This window comes from Pholis gunnellus (genome assembly GCF_910591455.1).
Source record: "Pholis gunnellus genome assembly, chromosome: 9".
Taxonomy (NCBI): Eukaryota; Metazoa; Chordata; class Actinopteri; order Perciformes; family Pholidae; genus Pholis; species Pholis gunnellus.
The window spans coordinates 25,412,932-25,428,913 of record NC_136535.1 but is presented as its reverse complement, the minus strand read 5'-3'; the positions used below and the strand labels follow the sequence as shown (position 1 = coordinate 25,428,913).

The following is a 15,982-nucleotide window of genomic DNA, read 5'->3' as shown; positions in this document are numbered from 1 at the left end:
GGCGTCGTCCGCGATAAACACAATCACTTCCTGTTTATGAAAAGAGTTAAATCATTGTTTGAGCTAGATTGTTTTTGTTAACATGTTGATAGTTGTATATTAAGCTTTATCATGATTGTCTACTGAAATTACATATTTTTTGTACTTCCATGATGATGATCTGAAATCTTTAGAATTGAAATTGTTCAGCCTTAATCATTTTATACTGTGTTACCTTTAGGATTATATGCAGTTATATATATATCGATAGATTCATTACGGTGTCTTCATGTTTGGTGCTATCTGAACTTTCATGTTTTATTTGAATTATAAAGAAGTGATGCATCCTGACTGAACATTAGAGAAAACTGAGCAGGTGAAGAACAACCAAAGAAGAACGACAGTAGCTGGACGTGTGCTCACGTGTTATTTACAATGTGTTGACTTTCTGTTGTTTGTCACGACCACTTATATGTTCATTCATTCTCTTTTTGAATATATATATTTGGATAACTTTCAGCTTCACTGTACAGCTGTGTAAAGTGTCTGATATTCTAATAAACTGATCAAACTCCTTTAATTAAATATCTCACTTTATTCATGCTGCGTGAGAACAAGATGTCGTCTAACGAGCAGAGTTCAGTTTCCTCTTCATGATCTCTTCTGAAGACTCACTTTTACGGATTATTAAAGATTAAATACGGTTATTATTATTATTCCTATACAAATCATTTTTTTTAAGTTGCCATAAAGAGATTTTACTCTGTGAAATATAAACACAATTAAAAGTGTTCAACAGAAGGTATTCAGTAGAATTGAGTTGGAGAAACAATAACTTACCAATGTTGATTAAATGAGTTAATTACCACTTCCTATGTAGTGTTTGTGTGTCTTATATATATATATACACTTTATATATATATATATTATAATATATATATATAAAAGTAAAATTGTATTGTTGTGGCCGGTGGAGCTTTATGCAAATTATTAAAAGTAAGTATTAATTAACTACAGATGTCAAATAGAAGCAGTGGTTAATAAAAAGTACAGTATTTCCTCTGATAAGTAGTGGGACAAGTAGTATAAAAGTTAAGAATGTATATAAAGTAATCAGCACAGCCAGAAGAGAGCGGAAGTGTTTCAATGCAACGGAACCGCAACGAAAACACACGAAGAAGACTCCTGATTGTTTGACCCGCCCTACGCTGCCTCTGATTGGTTGGATTGGTTATATTTAGCCACAAGGAGCATGATTGGTCAGAGTTGGTGTAAAGATTGATGTGAACCAATCAGAGGCAGAGTAAGGCGGGACAAGCCTTTATTAACCGGAAGAAGAAGAAGAAGAGCACAGCGGTTGGTTGGTTGGTTACTTTCATAATATGACTACAAGAAGGTTTTTAAAATAGTAAGCTGCCTGCTGACAGCTTTCACTACGACTCACAGCTAACGTTACAGTAAGCTAACATGTTAGCCACTGTGTTAAACTAATGCTCTGTTTGAACGAGCTCATGTACTTTTATCTAAGGTTACGCAATGTTTACCTTTTTAACCAGCTCTAGCTAGCTAGTAGGTAAGCTAGCTAGCTAGCAGCGTAGGTCACCTCAGGATAAAGAAAATAGATTTCAAACGAAATAAACAGTCTTTAAATTAGGTTAATGTTTCTGTGTGACTGACATTAACTTCACTTTGTCAGGACAGTCACGTGAGAATTAAGAATGGAGGACACACGTGTTTGTTAAAATGTCATTTTGATATTGTGTATATATATATATATATATATATATATATATATATATATATATATATATTTATTATTACAGACACCAACAATAATATCTTGTGTAATATTACTTTTATTTTGAGCATTGTGCAATATAACTTTCTACTACTTTTTAAATCTCATTTATAAAATGTATCTCAATGTTTTATAACTTTTATATTTTAGCTTCCAATAAGCTGTCAGTATAATTTCTTATACGCTTCATGTTTTTGTATTAGATAATTCACCTGATTTATTTACCTTACTCTTATTGCTATTGTATTTTATTTTGCAATGGTGCCAGAATAGATTTTCACACTTAATGTGTATTCTATTGTTCAAATTTGTTTATATTTTTATTCTTTTGTTTTTTTCTATTACAATCTTTTATAAAAGTCTGGCACAAGAATTTCCTTCTGTGTTAATAAAGTAATTTTTTTTACCTTCATGTCAATAAAACCTCAATGAATAGAATGTACCTCATGATATTAGGTTATGTATTATAGAATGTACCTCATGATATCTGAGGTGATGTATTATAGAATGTACCTCATGATATCTGAGGTGATGTATTATAGAATGTACCTCATGATATCTGAGATGATGTATTATAGAATGTACCTCATGATATCTGAGATGATGTATTATAGAATGTACCTCATGATATCTGAGGTGATGTATTATAGAATGTACCTCATGATATCTGAGATGATGTATTATAGAATGTACCTCATGATATCTGAGATGATGTATTATAGAATGTACCTCATGATATCTGAGATGATGTATTATAGAATGTACCTCATGATATCTGAGGTGATGTATTATAGAATGTACCTCATGATATCTGAGATGATGTATTATAGAATGTACCTCATGATATCTGAGGTGATGTATTATAGAATGTACCTCATGATATCTGAGATGATGTATTATAGAATGTACCTCATGATATCTGAGATGATGTATTATAGAATGTACCTCATGATATCTGAGATGATGTATTATAGAATGTACCTCATGATATCTGAGGTGATGTATTATAGAATGTACCTCATGATATCTGAGGTGATGTATTATAGAATGTACCTCATGATATCTGAGGTGATGTATTATAGAATGTACCTCATGATATCTGAGATGATGTATTATAGAATGTACCTCATGATATCTGAGATGATGTATTATTATGTATAGTTCTGGTTATGAATCCCTCTCACCAGAGCTTATTGTGTGTTTGTCGACAGCAGCTGAACAGAGGATGCTGCCGTTAGTCGGCGCTGAGCTGACCCCAGTGCAGCTCTATCGACATCTCCTCCGCTGCTGCAGACAGTTACCCAACGCAGCGACGCAGCAGCATTACCGACACGCCATCAGACAGGTGAGGTCACCACTGACGAGCTCAACCTTCTCAGATGATTTATTATTATTATTATTATTACTAGTATTATGTAGAACTGTGCTGACTAACACTTTGATTATGAAGCTTTTAAACAAGCGACTGAGCTGCTGAAGTGACTCTGAAATAAAAATAAATCATTCATTCATTTAAAGTTTTAAACATTAAGATGGAAGTATATATATATTTATTTTATATATATATATGATGGCCATCCTCATGCTCACCTAAGTTGTTGCAGAAATTTGTGGGTTAATAATATTTTTCACACAAATTTGGTGCTAAATTAATTGTTTAAACATTATGAAAAGTCCCTCATTAAGACACTTGAGGTAGAGATCAGCTTAAAGTCTAATGACTCTTCATCGTGTTGTATCCAGTCAAAAGATCGTTTAGTCTTGTTCGTCCTCGATGATTAAACTCTCCAAAGTCGTTGCTGAGATGAACTCAGGAAGTCTTTAAACTGTGAAGGATGTTTACAACAAATATATGAATCTCACAGCCGTCATGACGTCATCGTTAAACCCTTGATGATGCTTCTGGTTCAGGGTTACACCAGTCACTCTGATGAGGACGACCCGGAGAGGATCCACATGATCATCCAGAGAGCCGTCACAGACGCACGCTGGATTCTGGATAAAGTGAGAATGAGTTTTATTACTTCAAGTTGGATGTGTGAATAAATACACACTGAAATGATTCATTGTCGTTTTGATTTACAGTACACCAAGAAGAAGTGACGTCACAGCACGGGGTCGGTGGAGGTGATGTTTGTGTTCTTTGCTGTGAAGAGATGAAGCAACATGTGACGAACTGTTCGGACTTCTTAGTGAGGATTCTAGTGACTGGATCTATAAAACGTGTAAATACTGTTCCTAGATAGTAATGACACGACTGTATACTGTAATTCTTTTTTTAATAAATTAATATTCAATAATTACAGCTTACAGTGTATACTTGAAGTTACTACAAGGAACTTTCATTTAGTGTTGACTCTGTCGCCCCCTGTGGACTAAAGTGGTAGTGTCTGAGCACCAGAGTCTTTAGAAAACCTCTCATTTTACTGCAGCAGGTCTGACAGTCTGCTCCTCTCAGTCCTGGTTCTGGTTCTCCCGGGTCTCCCTTCCCTCCAGCGGGTCCAGCAATACTTCCTGGGTCTCCTGTAGCGTGGTGTCAGTGTTGTGGACCGGTCTCTGCTGGAGGATCTGGGTCTTTCGGTACTGTTTCTCACGGTGACTTTCAGAGGCGAAGCTCTCAAACGCTGAGAAACAAAACCGCTGACACGTGTTGTTGTGCAATAAACAGTATTTATTCAAGTATAACCGTTTGTCGTCCAAATGAAAACATGAACAATGACTCACAGAAGAGAAAGAAAAGAGGACGACGTGTTCCTGGTGGTACCAGAGGAATGAAATAAGACTTCTATCTTTTAAAAATCTAAATATATTTACAGATCACATGCAACATGCAGTACCGAAATTGATACAAAAAGTAGTAAAACTAGATATACGGAGTCATTCTTCAGTATAAATAGTATAAATAATATTCCTTTGTATAAATAGCTCCGTCTTCTCTGATGTTGGACACACACACAAACACACACGTTGGAATAAGCTTCAAACAGGAGTTTTGTGTTTTGAGCTTCAGGATTCTTCAGAGTTGCAGCAGACTCGTTCTCTGAAGTCGCTCAGAGGAAACATTAGAGGCACTGTGTGGAGACGGAAACCGCCGCGTCGTCACTTCTGCAGGATGAACTGGTCGATGAACTCGTTCTGCTCAGACTCTACTTTAGACAAAGCCTCGTACTCGATCCGATATCTGAGAGGAGGAAACAGAAAACACGTGAAGCTTTATCATAAGCGTCTGCTATAGTAGATATGATGACGAGGCTGTCGTTACGTATTCTTATCGCTATACGAGCGACACAGTAGCTACAAACACAACGCAGCTGCAGCGTTTAGCCGCTTTGTTGCACAACGTACTGAAAGGAGGTGAAGTGTCACATGTGAAGGGGCAGATCGATACTCACCAGCTAATCATTTGTTATTGATTCCTTTAAGAATATAAATCATAATAATCTTATATAAACACAAACGTGGGTGGCGGCATCTGCTGCATCCAAATGTTTTCACTACTTTTGCATCATGTTTGTTTTAAAATAAACAGCGAGTCACGTGACTGGAAACCACTGACGTCAGAACGAAGCTCACAGCCTCACATCAGTGTGAGAGGACTTTACACCTGAAGATAAAAACACAACAAGACGCACGATATGTGAGAACGAAGTGTCTCACAGCAACACGAGGAACCTCTTCAAACATCTAAACACACCCCGGAAGTTAGGAGCAGGCTTATTATTTAAGAGTATTATCTTTATCGTTTAATGTTTCTTTTTAAAAGTGTCGGTATCGAATCCTCGTCACATGACCTCCAGGGCCTCTTGACCCCACCACTACCCATCATGCACCCTGTCTGTGTGCTGAGCTTCACCTCTCGAGCTGCATCTTCTTCTCTGCGATGAGAGCCTGAAGCTGCTGCTGTTGAGCTTCTCTCTGCTTCGCCACCGACTTCAGCAGGTTTCTGGCTCCGATCGCCTGAAATTGAAGAAGAGAGGGATGAATATTAAATGAATATTAAGAAGTTGTTCATAAAAGAGCAGCTTTAACCTCCACGCCTACCTTCATCTTTTCCGTCTCTGCTTCCTTTGCCAGCTCATCCACCAGCTCTATCAGACCTCCCACTATCTTCTGGAACTGACCGATTTCTGCAAAACAGAACACGTCAGTGTGTCCTGTAGGACCCGAGCAGCTCAAAGAAGCCTCTCAAAGAACAAGAGACTTACTGTCCACAAAGTCTTTACACTCTTCCTTGAGCTCCGAGGTCTTCTGGCTGACGTCGGGCTCCAGGACCCGCAGCTTGTTGAGCTCGTCAAAATAAAAGCCTGCCTCGGCTAACGGGTCTTTCGCCATGGCCCCGGGGCCTGAGGGAGACGGAGAGAACGAGAGATGAAGAGCAAGAACACAGAGAAAGAAAACAAGTAGAACACAGACTGGACTTGTAGTCACAGTGTCAATAACAGCTGTTCAACCAGATATAAAGACACAATCATCATGTTTACATTTGAAACACTTTTGTCTCCAAAAGAGGAATAATTAAATGATTCAAGCTTTCCTTTAGTCCACGTGCCACAGAGTTGGAGAGTATCTCCAGTTACCCGTCTCTCTCTCTATCTCCAGTTACCTGTCTGTGTCTCTATCTCCAGTTACCTGTCTGTGTCTCTATCTCCAGTTACCTGTCTGTGTCTCTATCTCCAGTTACCTGTCTGTGTCTCTATCTCCAGTTACCCGTCGGTGTCTCTATCTCCAGTTACCTGTCTGTGTCTCTATCTACAGTTACCTGTCTGTGTCTCTATCTCCAGTTACCTGTCTGTGTCTCTATCTACAGTTACCTGTCTATCTGATAACACGTGACTGTTGATGAAAACAAACAAACCTTTTGAACTTTGACCTTCAGTGACAGATCACCACATGGCAAGAAGAGCCTCTTTATACTTAAAGTATATAAACTTTTGCTGTAAAGTCAGTTATGTATGTTTGTTCATTTACTGTTACGTCATCTATTTTGTTTTTATTGTAATTGCTTCTATTGTTTCTGTTTTTACCATGTAAAGTGTCTTTGAGTACCTTTTAAAGCGCTATACCCATACATTATTATTAAAATATTAGTATGTAAAATATTAATTTTACATACTAATATTATATAATTTTTAATATAAATGCATTTGTTAAAACGTTAGATTTCAACCAAAAGTATCGTAGTCAGGTTGATATTTAACGTTAACAGCTGTGTTAGCTAACCGTTTATCATGTATGTAAGTTTGATTTAACCGTTGACTTCATGAAATTAATATTAGTCTCAAAAGGAGGAACGAGCACCAAGTAGCTCAAACGGTTCACATACTTTCTGGGTGGTTTTTTTCCATGTTTAAATCCTACTTTATGCCCAAAACTAACACAACCTAGAATGAGTTAACTCAGCTAACGTTAGTTAGCTTAGTTAGAGCTACATTAGCTAGCTAACGTTAGCTCAGAAAGGCTAACTGTACAACGAGACACACTAACCCTCGTTAAGGCTAATTCACTTCTTTAGATAGCTAACATTATAATAAACCGTATCTAGCAAATATGTAATATATATAATATATGTTACCTTTTTTAAACCGCTATCTCCGTTAGAGCTAACGGCTCTGTGTTGTAGGACTATGTGGCAAAGAGAGTAAGCTCCGCCTCCTTTTCCTTCCGCTGCCAAGGTAACCGAATGCTGCTGCTCGTGTGCGCATGTGCATGGTGGCAGACGTTTGGCTTTTCAGAATAAAGTTATTGGCTGTGATCAGTCACTATGTCTGGTGCTCATTGGCCATTTATAATAGCAAGGACAGAGGTAAACTTGTAATTAAATGTGTTATGTTGTCATACGGCCCAAATAAATACAGAGATAGATATCGTAAGTCGTGTCAGTATTAATAGTGGAGCTTTTACTTTGAAAGTAAAAACGGAAATTAGATTCCTTATGGTAACTGTAAAACTCGTTAAAGGTATGTGTAATATTCGAGCATGTAGGTCTAATTTTGTCCTTGTTAATTTTAAATTCAACTTTCATTTTATAAAATAGTTTTCAATTTAAATTAAATTCTAATTTTAATCTTAATTTAAATTAATTTAAAAGGTAAATCCTATGTTGTTTTTTCTGTTTTGTCCATTTTGAGGTATTTGTTGTGAGCAGCTGTGTCCAGTTTTATCCAGGAAACTTATTGGATTATAAAATAGAACTCGAAATAAGTCAAATCTAAATCAAATCTATTTAATTTATATATATATTTTATACAAATTAATTAATGTCAACATTAAATACACCATAAATGCATATTACTGACGGCAGGGGGCAGCATTTTGCGTCTCAACGCACAGCTCTGCCGTAAACTCTTTAGAGGAAGAAGAAGAAGAAGAAGAAGAAGACGAAGAAGAAGAAGAAAGAGGAACCCAGAGGAACCCAGAAGAGTTTAACTTTACTTTTTTTTCCACAACTCTGATCTCGATACTGTTTGGGGATTTATTTCGTGTCACGGCGATAAAGTCCATCTTGATCAGACTACACGGTGTTCGGTTATCTGACAACACGTAAAGACATCGCTGTGAGGTCGGTAAGTAAACGTGTAAAAGTTCGTAAACGGCTATTTAACGGTTATTCAACGGCTCGGTGTAGCTGGGGACATTAACGTCACGCGCTCCATTGAAAAAGTCTGGCTATTTAATGTTACGAAGAAGAAGTAGCGGTAACAAGAGTGACGCAAAAAGTGAATAAATACTATATTTTGTATTTTTTTTTTGTAGACGAATTAACCGAAGACTATACTTGTGTTTCATGTACATTACTAAAGTAGCGATAGAGTTGTACAATGTGTAGTCTTTTACCAACGAAGAAGAAAACGTTAAACCGGGTAGTTTCTAAAGGGAGTTCAGTTTCTGAAGTTTTAGCCTAGCTAACCTTCAGCTTGTTGTTGACTAGTGTTAGTTAAACCAAAGACAGTTTAGCTCCAGTTAGTTCTCACCTGCGTTATTTATTTGAGCTGGTGGTGGTGTTCACTTTATTAAGAACTGGTTGAATGTTATTTCTGCTTCTCATTTAGTTTTCAAGTAGAGTTTATAGTTTGTTAAACTAAAGTTAACAGCTGACTAAGCTAAGTTAGCTTAGTTATGAGCTAACTAAGCTAAGTTAGCTGACTAACTAGCGAAGTTAAGCTATAACGACTAGCTAAGTTAACTAACTAAGCTATGTTAAACTATAATTAACAGCTAAATTAGCTTAGTTAACATCTTATTTAGCTAAATTAGATGTTAATTTGCAGAGTAAAAGCAAGTTCACCTCTTACATTCTTAAGTTAGTGCTAGCCTAGCCATGACGGGTCTCTTTCACTGTATACTTTGATGAGACGTTAGTTTAGAGTTCAACACAAGCTAACAAAGTTAACCCCCCCCCCCCCCCCCCCCAATAATTTGCTAGCACTGCTACACCTCAGATTATAAAGCCATGTAAGCTTTTACTACGCTGTCACACTCATTAGTACTCTGTTATATGGAGCTAGCTGCACTTTAAAGGGGATCACTACCAAACAAATATGTAAGAGGTTTGATATCAGTTCGTCTATTCCAGATAAGTGAGCTACCTGCTGTTGCAGATGTCATATATTTACTTGTGCCCCTCTTTCTCTCTCTCTGCCCCTCTGGTTTCCTGCCGAGTCACATTCCATTTAATTGGAAGAGGAACAGGACGAGATAACAGTGTGATGGGTGGCTTCCTCTCTGTGTTGTGATACATGCTTCACTAGCCTTTATCAACATTGACATTCCTGTTTTTTAGCTCCAGTTTCATGCGTTTGTGTTGTTGTTGGTTTTGCCAGGAATGATCTGGAGCAGTGAGAGGTTGTGGCGGCCTCATCAGTAGCTGTCACCACGGCGGGGGACCTCCGGACCTCCGTCTGCAGGGTGGTCATCTACCTCCAGAGGGAAATGTCCGGGGACAGCTGCCTGCCTCAGCGTCACACCCACTCCGCCTCCTCCTCGACCTCCTCCGCCTGTCCCAAGACCAAGACCTGCACTTTCCGCGGAGCGGTGGGCCTGGGCAACAAGTATGTCCGCATCAACGTCGGCGGGAGCCTGTTTTACGCCACGCTGCAGGTGCTGACGAGGCAGAACTCCATGCTGAAAGCCATGTTCAGTGGACAGAAGGAAGTGTTCACCGATAAAGATGGTAAGCCAGCTCTGAACGAGGAACATATAATGTCACGGTTATCGTGATCAAAATAATCGCTATTTACTAAAAAATCCCCCAAACAATATGGCGTCAGTCCGTTTTTTGACTGTATTTTTACAGTTCTCTACCAAAATAGTGAACTAGGAAGCTTTTTTAAGTCACGTTATTTATGATTCTCCCGGTATTCAACACAATCAACTTATTGGTTATTAATCACAATCCGTGATTGAACATATGGTTTTATAAGACGCATGACTTCACTGCAGTGTTTTATCTACGGCTACCGTAGATCTCACTTGTTGCTCACCGTGGTCAGAGAACAGAGAGTTTCACATTGTTGGCGTGTCACTAACCGTTTTAAAGAAGCTGTCATGTCGACCACACGTTGTTCTCTTTGTGTGTACGTATTCTACAACGTGGTGCGTTGTTTCCGTTCAGGTTGGATCCTGATCGACCGCAGCGGGAAACACTTCGGCAGCGTCCTGTGCTTCCTACGCGACGGCACGGTCGCCTTGCCCAAAGGTCGTCAGGCCGTCCAGGAGGTGCTCGCTGAGGCGAAGTATTACGACGTCCAGGGTCTGATGGAGCTTTGTCAAAACACCCTGCAGGTCAGTCACACCCACGCTGACTCATGTTGAGAAAAGAGGATGACGTATGAAACCTTTGGACGGTTTGTGTGTCCGCAGAGGAGTGATGTAGAGACGCCGTATACGTCTCTGGTAGAGACCTGTCAATCACTGTAGCCCCGCCCTAAAGCATCCCCTGTTTGACTCTAAATGGACCATCATTTACCAGAGGAGTCGCCCACTGATGGACACTAGAGAGAAAGGCACGTGCAAAGGCCTCGTTTCCACACCAAAAGTCTGCCAGAAACGGATGTAGAAACGCCCCTAAACATCCGTTTGTGCCCGCTCACCTGTTGATGAGAAACACGGCAAAGAAAATGTTATTTCACCAACTGTGTCACATTGACGAGGTTCTCCAGTGAAGGCTGTGGCTGTTTGTAGCATCCGTACCGCTAATTCATCCCGTTTCTGCAAACCATCATTGTTTGTTCATTTCTATCTTGTAAAGCACGTTCTAAACTTAGTTTTTAAAAGTGCTTTAAAGTCAAGTTTATTGTTATGAGTATCAAATACACCATAACTACCCACAATGCCTCTGACCCCGTGTCTCCTGCTGTGTGATTGACAGGACAATAAAGAGCTGCCCATGTGTGTCATACCTGTGGTCACCTCCAGGAAGGAAGAGGAGAAGCTCATCCAGTCCTCCACAAAGGTAGACATGAAGCTTCTTCACACCCAGAAAAATGAAATGATTGGTCTTTTCATGTCATTTGTTGTTAATAATTATAAAATGATGAAGATGGAATAATGCATTTTGCAGCTATTTATCGATAAATACAGCATGTTCTTATTTTTACATGTGAAGACACTGAAATATTCATATAAATATTTATCTTTGAAGCACTAAAATCCAGATCTGTAATGATTTGTTCCCTCTGTCAGCCTGTAGTGAAGCTGGTGTACAACAGAAGCAACAACAAGTACTCCTACACCAGGTAAGAGCATCAATACCACGATCATTGATCTATTCAGACTGAAGTCTAACGAGCCACAGGACAGAAAGCTAGAATGACTTCTTCTTCTTCTCCTCTTCGTCTCGACAGCAACTCGGACGACAACCTGCTGAAGAACATCGAGCTGTTCGACCGGCTGTCTCTGAGCTTCAACGGCCGCGTCCTCTTCATCAAGGACGTGATCGGAGACGAGATCTGCTGCTGGTCCTTCTACGGTCAGGGACGCAAGCTGGCCGAGGTCTGCTGCACCTCCATCGTCTACGCCACGGAGAAGAAGCAGACCAAGGTGAGGACGAGGCGGTGTTTACCCGTTAACCATCACAGTGTGAATAAAGTTTTACTGACTCAGTAGAACTTGTGTTTCTAGTCTCTGATCATGTTTCATTGTAAACAACCAATCAGTGTTTAGACCAACAGGAGGAGAGCTAGTAATGTTAGCAGCACCGCTAACGGCTAACCAACGGAGGTTCACTTCAGTTACATCATGATGCCTTCAGGCTCTGCTCAGTGAACATGAGTACTGGCTGAAGGTACATTATGACGTTATCATGATGTGTTCACATGTAATCTGTAAAATGCAGTTTTTGGTCAAAGTGTCAGTCCACAATCGAATGAGTGACGTCACGATGACTGTCCGCTTCTTACACACAGTCTATATCTGTGCAACAGACGACACAATCAGATTTCACTACATGAAGTCCTCTTCTCTGATCTACCACATAAATATTTGGGCTCTTCTCTTCCCGCCTCAGGTGGAGTTCCCTGAAGCTCGTATCTACGAGGAGACCCTGAACACGCTGCTGTACGAGACGATGCCGCCGCCCGACACCGTGCTGCTGGAGGCGACGCGTCGCAGCTTCACCTCCTGCGGCTCCCACAGCGAGGACGAGGAGGGGGGGGCAGGGCCCGGGGGGGCGGAGCTCCGAGAGCGAGTCCGCCGGATCCACGTGAAGAGGTACAGCACGTACGACGACCGGCAGCTCGGACACTGAGACTGTTAAAACCTCAAAAACCAGCGGACAGATTTGAGATGACGAACATTCAACGTTTTCTCTCTTTGGATCGTTTCTTCTTCTTCTCTGTCTGAAAGAAGTCCAAACTGTGGCCTTGCTGTACTTTACTCTGGATAGTTGTGGTGTCGTCCGCTCTGTCCGTCATAATTTATGAATCATCATCAGAGCGACTAGAGAGCTGTTGTTGTTTTTTATTATTAAATGTAGATTATTAGTGGAGGAAGAATCACTGATATGCACTATTTCTTAGAAGAAATACTGTTCGGATCATAGCACTTACACTCTGAATCAGCAGCAGAGCATGTATCATATTTATAGATATCGTATTGTTTCATAAACACATCGAACAACAGGCCTGTTGTTTACCAAAGAGGAACCAGAACTAGTGTGACGCTAACATGTTTTAATGCAGTTTACCATTATGCCTTTTTCCAGCTGTGAAGATAAAAGTTCTTGTTATTAAACTAGTTTTTTTGTCTTTGTTGTGTTTTTAGTCAGACGGAAACTTCTAGTTCTTAAGAGAGAAGTCAAAGCTTCACGTGTTAAAGCTGCATTCTCTCTAATGTCCACCAGGGGGCGACTCCTCTGGTTGTATAGAAGTCTATGAGAAAATGACTCTACTTCTCTCTTGATTTATTACCTCAGTAAACATTGTAAACATGAGTTTATGGTCTCAATCTCTAGTTTCAAGTCTTCTTCAATACAGCATGATGTTCATTTAGTAAATGATGGTCCATTTAGAGTCACACAGACCATAAAGCAGGGGATGCTTTATGAGTGTTTTTAAATAGTTATTGTCCACAAAGGTTGGAAGTAGTTTTGGTCCGTCTGGCAGTTCATTAAACCTTAAAAACACTAATCAAGACGATCAATCATTAAAATAAGTTTTACTCACAGATCCTTTATAGACTGTTTCCCAGGATTTAGTTTCAAGGAACTCACCTTTTTAGAAAAAGGAGAAACCATCACGACCCAGTTAACAGACCTTAACTATAAATCATCATTTGTGTGTAAATAAACGCTCCTCACATTAGTTAGTCCCACATCACTTCATTTGACCTGGAACAGAGGAACCATTTAGCAGAGATATAAGTCACAACTTTGTGAAATGTTATTAAAAACATATACATGTTAAATACGAACATTCAGCTCCCTCGTGTGGCTCAAAGGTGAACTGCAGATATGAATACAAGATTATGGAAGAAATTCGTCGATCTGTGACCGGGTTGGAGAGAAATCACTGATAGAATGCATGTAAATCTGTTTTTAGATTTCCTTTGTGAACATTAGTGTCTTTGATCTGTTTTCCATCAGTTTGTCTTCATCGAGGTTAAGATGAAGACAAACTGATCTTTAGTGCATTAAATTCATCTCTCTGTGGAAAAGGCAGATGACCACATGTTCACGACCACGCTGCCACTCCCAAAAGAAAGTGGTTCCATTCACCATCAAACTGCAAATATTTAAATTGTACACGGTTGATTTCTCGCCTCCAAAAGTTCTCAGGAGTGAATTTAGTGACGATGGATTATTGAATGTTTCCACTCAGGATGCTTTTAAACCAGGTTCAAAGCATCGCCTGAAAACTTGGTTTTAAACCTTAATTATTTCTTCATATATTATATTTTAATAAATATATATACTACGAGCAGACATCAAAGAGAAAGTTCAGTAAAGAAAACAGTTCTCACAAAAGAGATTTCTTTATTTTCAGCTGAAGGCCGATGAAGCAGAGTTTTTACCATTAAAACAATAAATAACCTAAATATAAGAATCCATCGAATCTCAATAAATGTTTTCAGATCTTTAAGATCTGCTTCATCAGAACTATCTTTAACGTTTGACGGTCGTCACGTTTACATTGAGCCGAGTTCTGATTGGTTCACAGGAGTATGACATCATCTTTTACCAACTGACGACGTCCAATCAGTGAGAAGAAAAAACGTACGTGAAATAAAGTGTTTTTAAAGTTTACATTAGTTTTTATTTTCTTATTTTCAGACTTTTTGATTTAGTTCAGTTTAAAAAGCTTTCAGGGTGTTTGTGATAGTTTAGGTAAAGTCTTTCAGAAAGGTTTAGTTTATATATTTATATTATATATGAACTATTTGTTTATTGTATATAGTTTGTAGCTCCTTATAGTCTTTATACAGGAGTTATCATATATTTAGATTTGTGAATCTCTTTCTCTAACACAGGATTTAAATCAGACCTGAGCTGAACAGCTTGGTGGTTAAATGTTAAATCTACTGCAACACTTAAATGTTTATAATAATGATTTATTAAAACCAGACGGGTTCACTGTGACGTCATTTCATACGAAGTCTGTTCAGTTTGTGTTTACGAGATAAATTCATTCTGTCATTTTATTTATTAAAGATATATTATAGATGAAAAAAACTCTAACTGAAAGGAATTAACCATTTTAATTACATTTTTGTTATTTATTTTTAAACAGAGAATATTGTGTTTTTTTAATGTTTTTTTAATCTAGTTTTAGTTTATAACTCTTTACATTTAAACATGGAGCAGAAATAAAAGGCCACGTGCAGAGTTTTTTGCAGACTTCTGATGGTCGCAGCTGCTCCTTCAGACCCCCCCCCCCCCCAAAAAAAACATCAACACAGGAGGTCACGCTTTACGTCACCTCACCGTGACGTCATTTATTTTGCAGCAGTGAGCTTCAGAGAAAGAAAAAATAAAAAAGCACTATTTTTAGCTTCCTGTCAAATGAGCTGCAGTGTGTTAATGAATGACGTCATCGATTTTGATGAGCTCATTAATGCATCGAGCTGCACACACACATACATGATGCATCAAGATGTAACTATGACAACCACCAAACCGTTGTCCAGCGTGTCACGCCTTCTGTTTTAGAGGTGAACATCTGTCACAGCTGGAGAGCGTTAACACAACAAAGATGCTTTAAATAAAGAGGACTCTACAGGTTGAGGAGTCGGATTTATTTATATTTATTATTTATTATTTATTTCCCTCCTCCATTGATCGGGGAGGAAGGCGGATCCTCTGACGTCAGCTGCGTCAGCTGAGCGAAGAAGAAGAAGAAGAAGGAAACGAGGGGATAAAAAAAGAGGCAGAAGAGGTTGTGAGAGGGCCAGAGGGGGGAGAGAGAGAGAGAGAGACAGACGGACGGACGGACGGACAGACGGACGGACCTGTGAGTGTGTGTGACCACCGCGGACAGACATGGAGGGCTCCACGGAGGAAGACCACAAACAGAAATTACTGTGGAACGTCAAACGCGAGGTGAGAGCCGCTGTGTGTCGGTCCGTCGAGCTTCAGCGTCTTTTAACGCATCATGTCAATATGTTCACGGGGAAAGCACGAGGCTCCGAAGTGTTGCGCTCATACTTTGCGTGTTTTTTTTTTGCGGGCGTTTTCGCGTCTGAAAAATACAAGTTTTTGCTTTCAGTTTTATT

At 39.3% G+C, this 15,982-nt stretch overlaps 4 protein-coding genes across 5 annotated transcripts in view; 3 read left to right on the top strand and 1 right to left on the bottom strand.

Moving 5' to 3' along the window:
- Positions 1 to 1,330: 1,330 nt before the first annotated feature.
- On the top strand, positions 1,331 to 4,109 carry lyrm9 (LYR motif containing 9). 2 transcript variants are annotated; one of them, XM_079166595.1, is made up of 4 exons: positions 1,331 to 1,436; positions 2,989 to 3,122; positions 3,689 to 3,781; positions 3,863 to 4,107. In XM_079166595.1, exons 2-4 carry the CDS (start codon positions 3,003 to 3,005, stop codon positions 3,878 to 3,880), a joined length of 231 nt encoding a protein of 76 aa, XP_079022721.1. In that variant the 5' UTR covers positions 1,331 to 1,436; positions 2,989 to 3,002; the 3' UTR covers positions 3,881 to 4,107. The 2 variants fall into 2 exon arrangements, with proteins under 2 accessions (XP_079022721.1, XP_079022722.1); XM_079166596.1 differs by having other exon boundaries at positions 1,332 to 1,436; positions 2,992 to 3,122; positions 3,863 to 4,109.
- A 324-nt stretch (positions 4,110 to 4,433) lies between these two features.
- On the bottom strand, positions 4,434 to 7,427 carry ift20 (intraflagellar transport 20 homolog (Chlamydomonas)). Its single transcript, XM_079166332.1, has 5 exons — positions 7,350 to 7,427; positions 5,983 to 6,120; positions 5,819 to 5,904; positions 5,631 to 5,734; positions 4,434 to 4,958 (listed from the first exon to the last, which is right to left on the bottom strand). Exons 2-5 carry the CDS (start codon positions 6,107 to 6,109, stop codon positions 4,877 to 4,879), a joined length of 399 nt encoding a protein of 132 aa, XP_079022458.1. The 5' UTR covers positions 6,110 to 6,120; positions 7,350 to 7,427; the 3' UTR covers positions 4,434 to 4,876.
- Positions 7,428 to 8,150: 723 nt separating this feature from the next.
- tnfaip1 (tumor necrosis factor, alpha-induced protein 1 (endothelial)) lies at positions 8,151 to 13,006 on the top strand. Its single transcript, XM_079165800.1, has 7 exons — positions 8,151 to 8,340; positions 9,598 to 9,947; positions 10,389 to 10,558; positions 11,145 to 11,228; positions 11,459 to 11,511; positions 11,620 to 11,815; positions 12,282 to 13,006. Exons 2-7 carry the CDS (start codon positions 9,707 to 9,709, stop codon positions 12,519 to 12,521), a joined length of 984 nt encoding a protein of 327 aa, XP_079021926.1. The 5' UTR covers positions 8,151 to 8,340; positions 9,598 to 9,706; the 3' UTR covers positions 12,522 to 13,006.
- Positions 13,007 to 15,631: 2,625 nt separating this feature from the next.
- sgsm2 (small G protein signaling modulator 2) overlaps positions 15,632 to 15,982 on the top strand; it is a gene marked incomplete at its 3' end in the record, with an annotated part of 61,006 nt that continues 60,655 nt past the window's right edge. The window contains exon 1 of the mRNA XM_079166983.1: positions 15,632 to 15,809. Within this exon, the coding sequence (XP_079023109.1) occupies positions 15,750 to 15,809 (60 nt within the window). The 5' untranslated portion in view covers positions 15,632 to 15,749. The remainder of the gene's footprint in view (positions 15,810 to 15,982) is intronic.

Excerpts from the sequence above, each read along its gene's own strand:
- ift20 (XM_079166332.1), bottom strand. The coding sequence starts at position 6,109 with ATGGCGAAAGACCCGTTAGCCGAGGCAGGCTTTTATTTTGACGAGCTC. Across the intron at positions 5,735-5,818 it reads CAGAGACGGAAAAGATGAAG|GCGATCGGAGCCAGAAACCT; the intron begins GTAGGCGTGGAG and ends CTTCAATTTCAG. Across the intron at positions 4,959-5,630 it reads AAGAAGATGCAGCTCGAGAG|ATATCGGATCGAGTACGAGG; the intron begins GTGAAGCTCAGC and ends TCCTCCTCTCAG.
- lyrm9 (XM_079166596.1), top strand. The coding sequence starts at position 3,003 with ATGCTGCCGTTAGTCGGCGCTGAGCTGACCCCAGTGCAGCTCTATCGA. Across the intron at positions 3,123-3,688 it reads ACCGACACGCCATCAGACAG|GGTTACACCAGTCACTCTGA; the intron begins GTGAGGTCACCA and ends CTTCTGGTTCAG.
- tnfaip1 (XM_079165800.1), top strand. The coding sequence starts at position 9,707 with ATGTCCGGGGACAGCTGCCTGCCTCAGCGTCACACCCACTCCGCCTCC. Across the intron at positions 10,559-11,144 it reads TTTGTCAAAACACCCTGCAG|GACAATAAAGAGCTGCCCAT; the intron begins GTCAGTCACACC and ends TGTGATTGACAG. Across the intron at positions 11,229-11,458 it reads TCATCCAGTCCTCCACAAAG|CCTGTAGTGAAGCTGGTGTA; the intron begins GTAGACATGAAG and ends TCCCTCTGTCAG.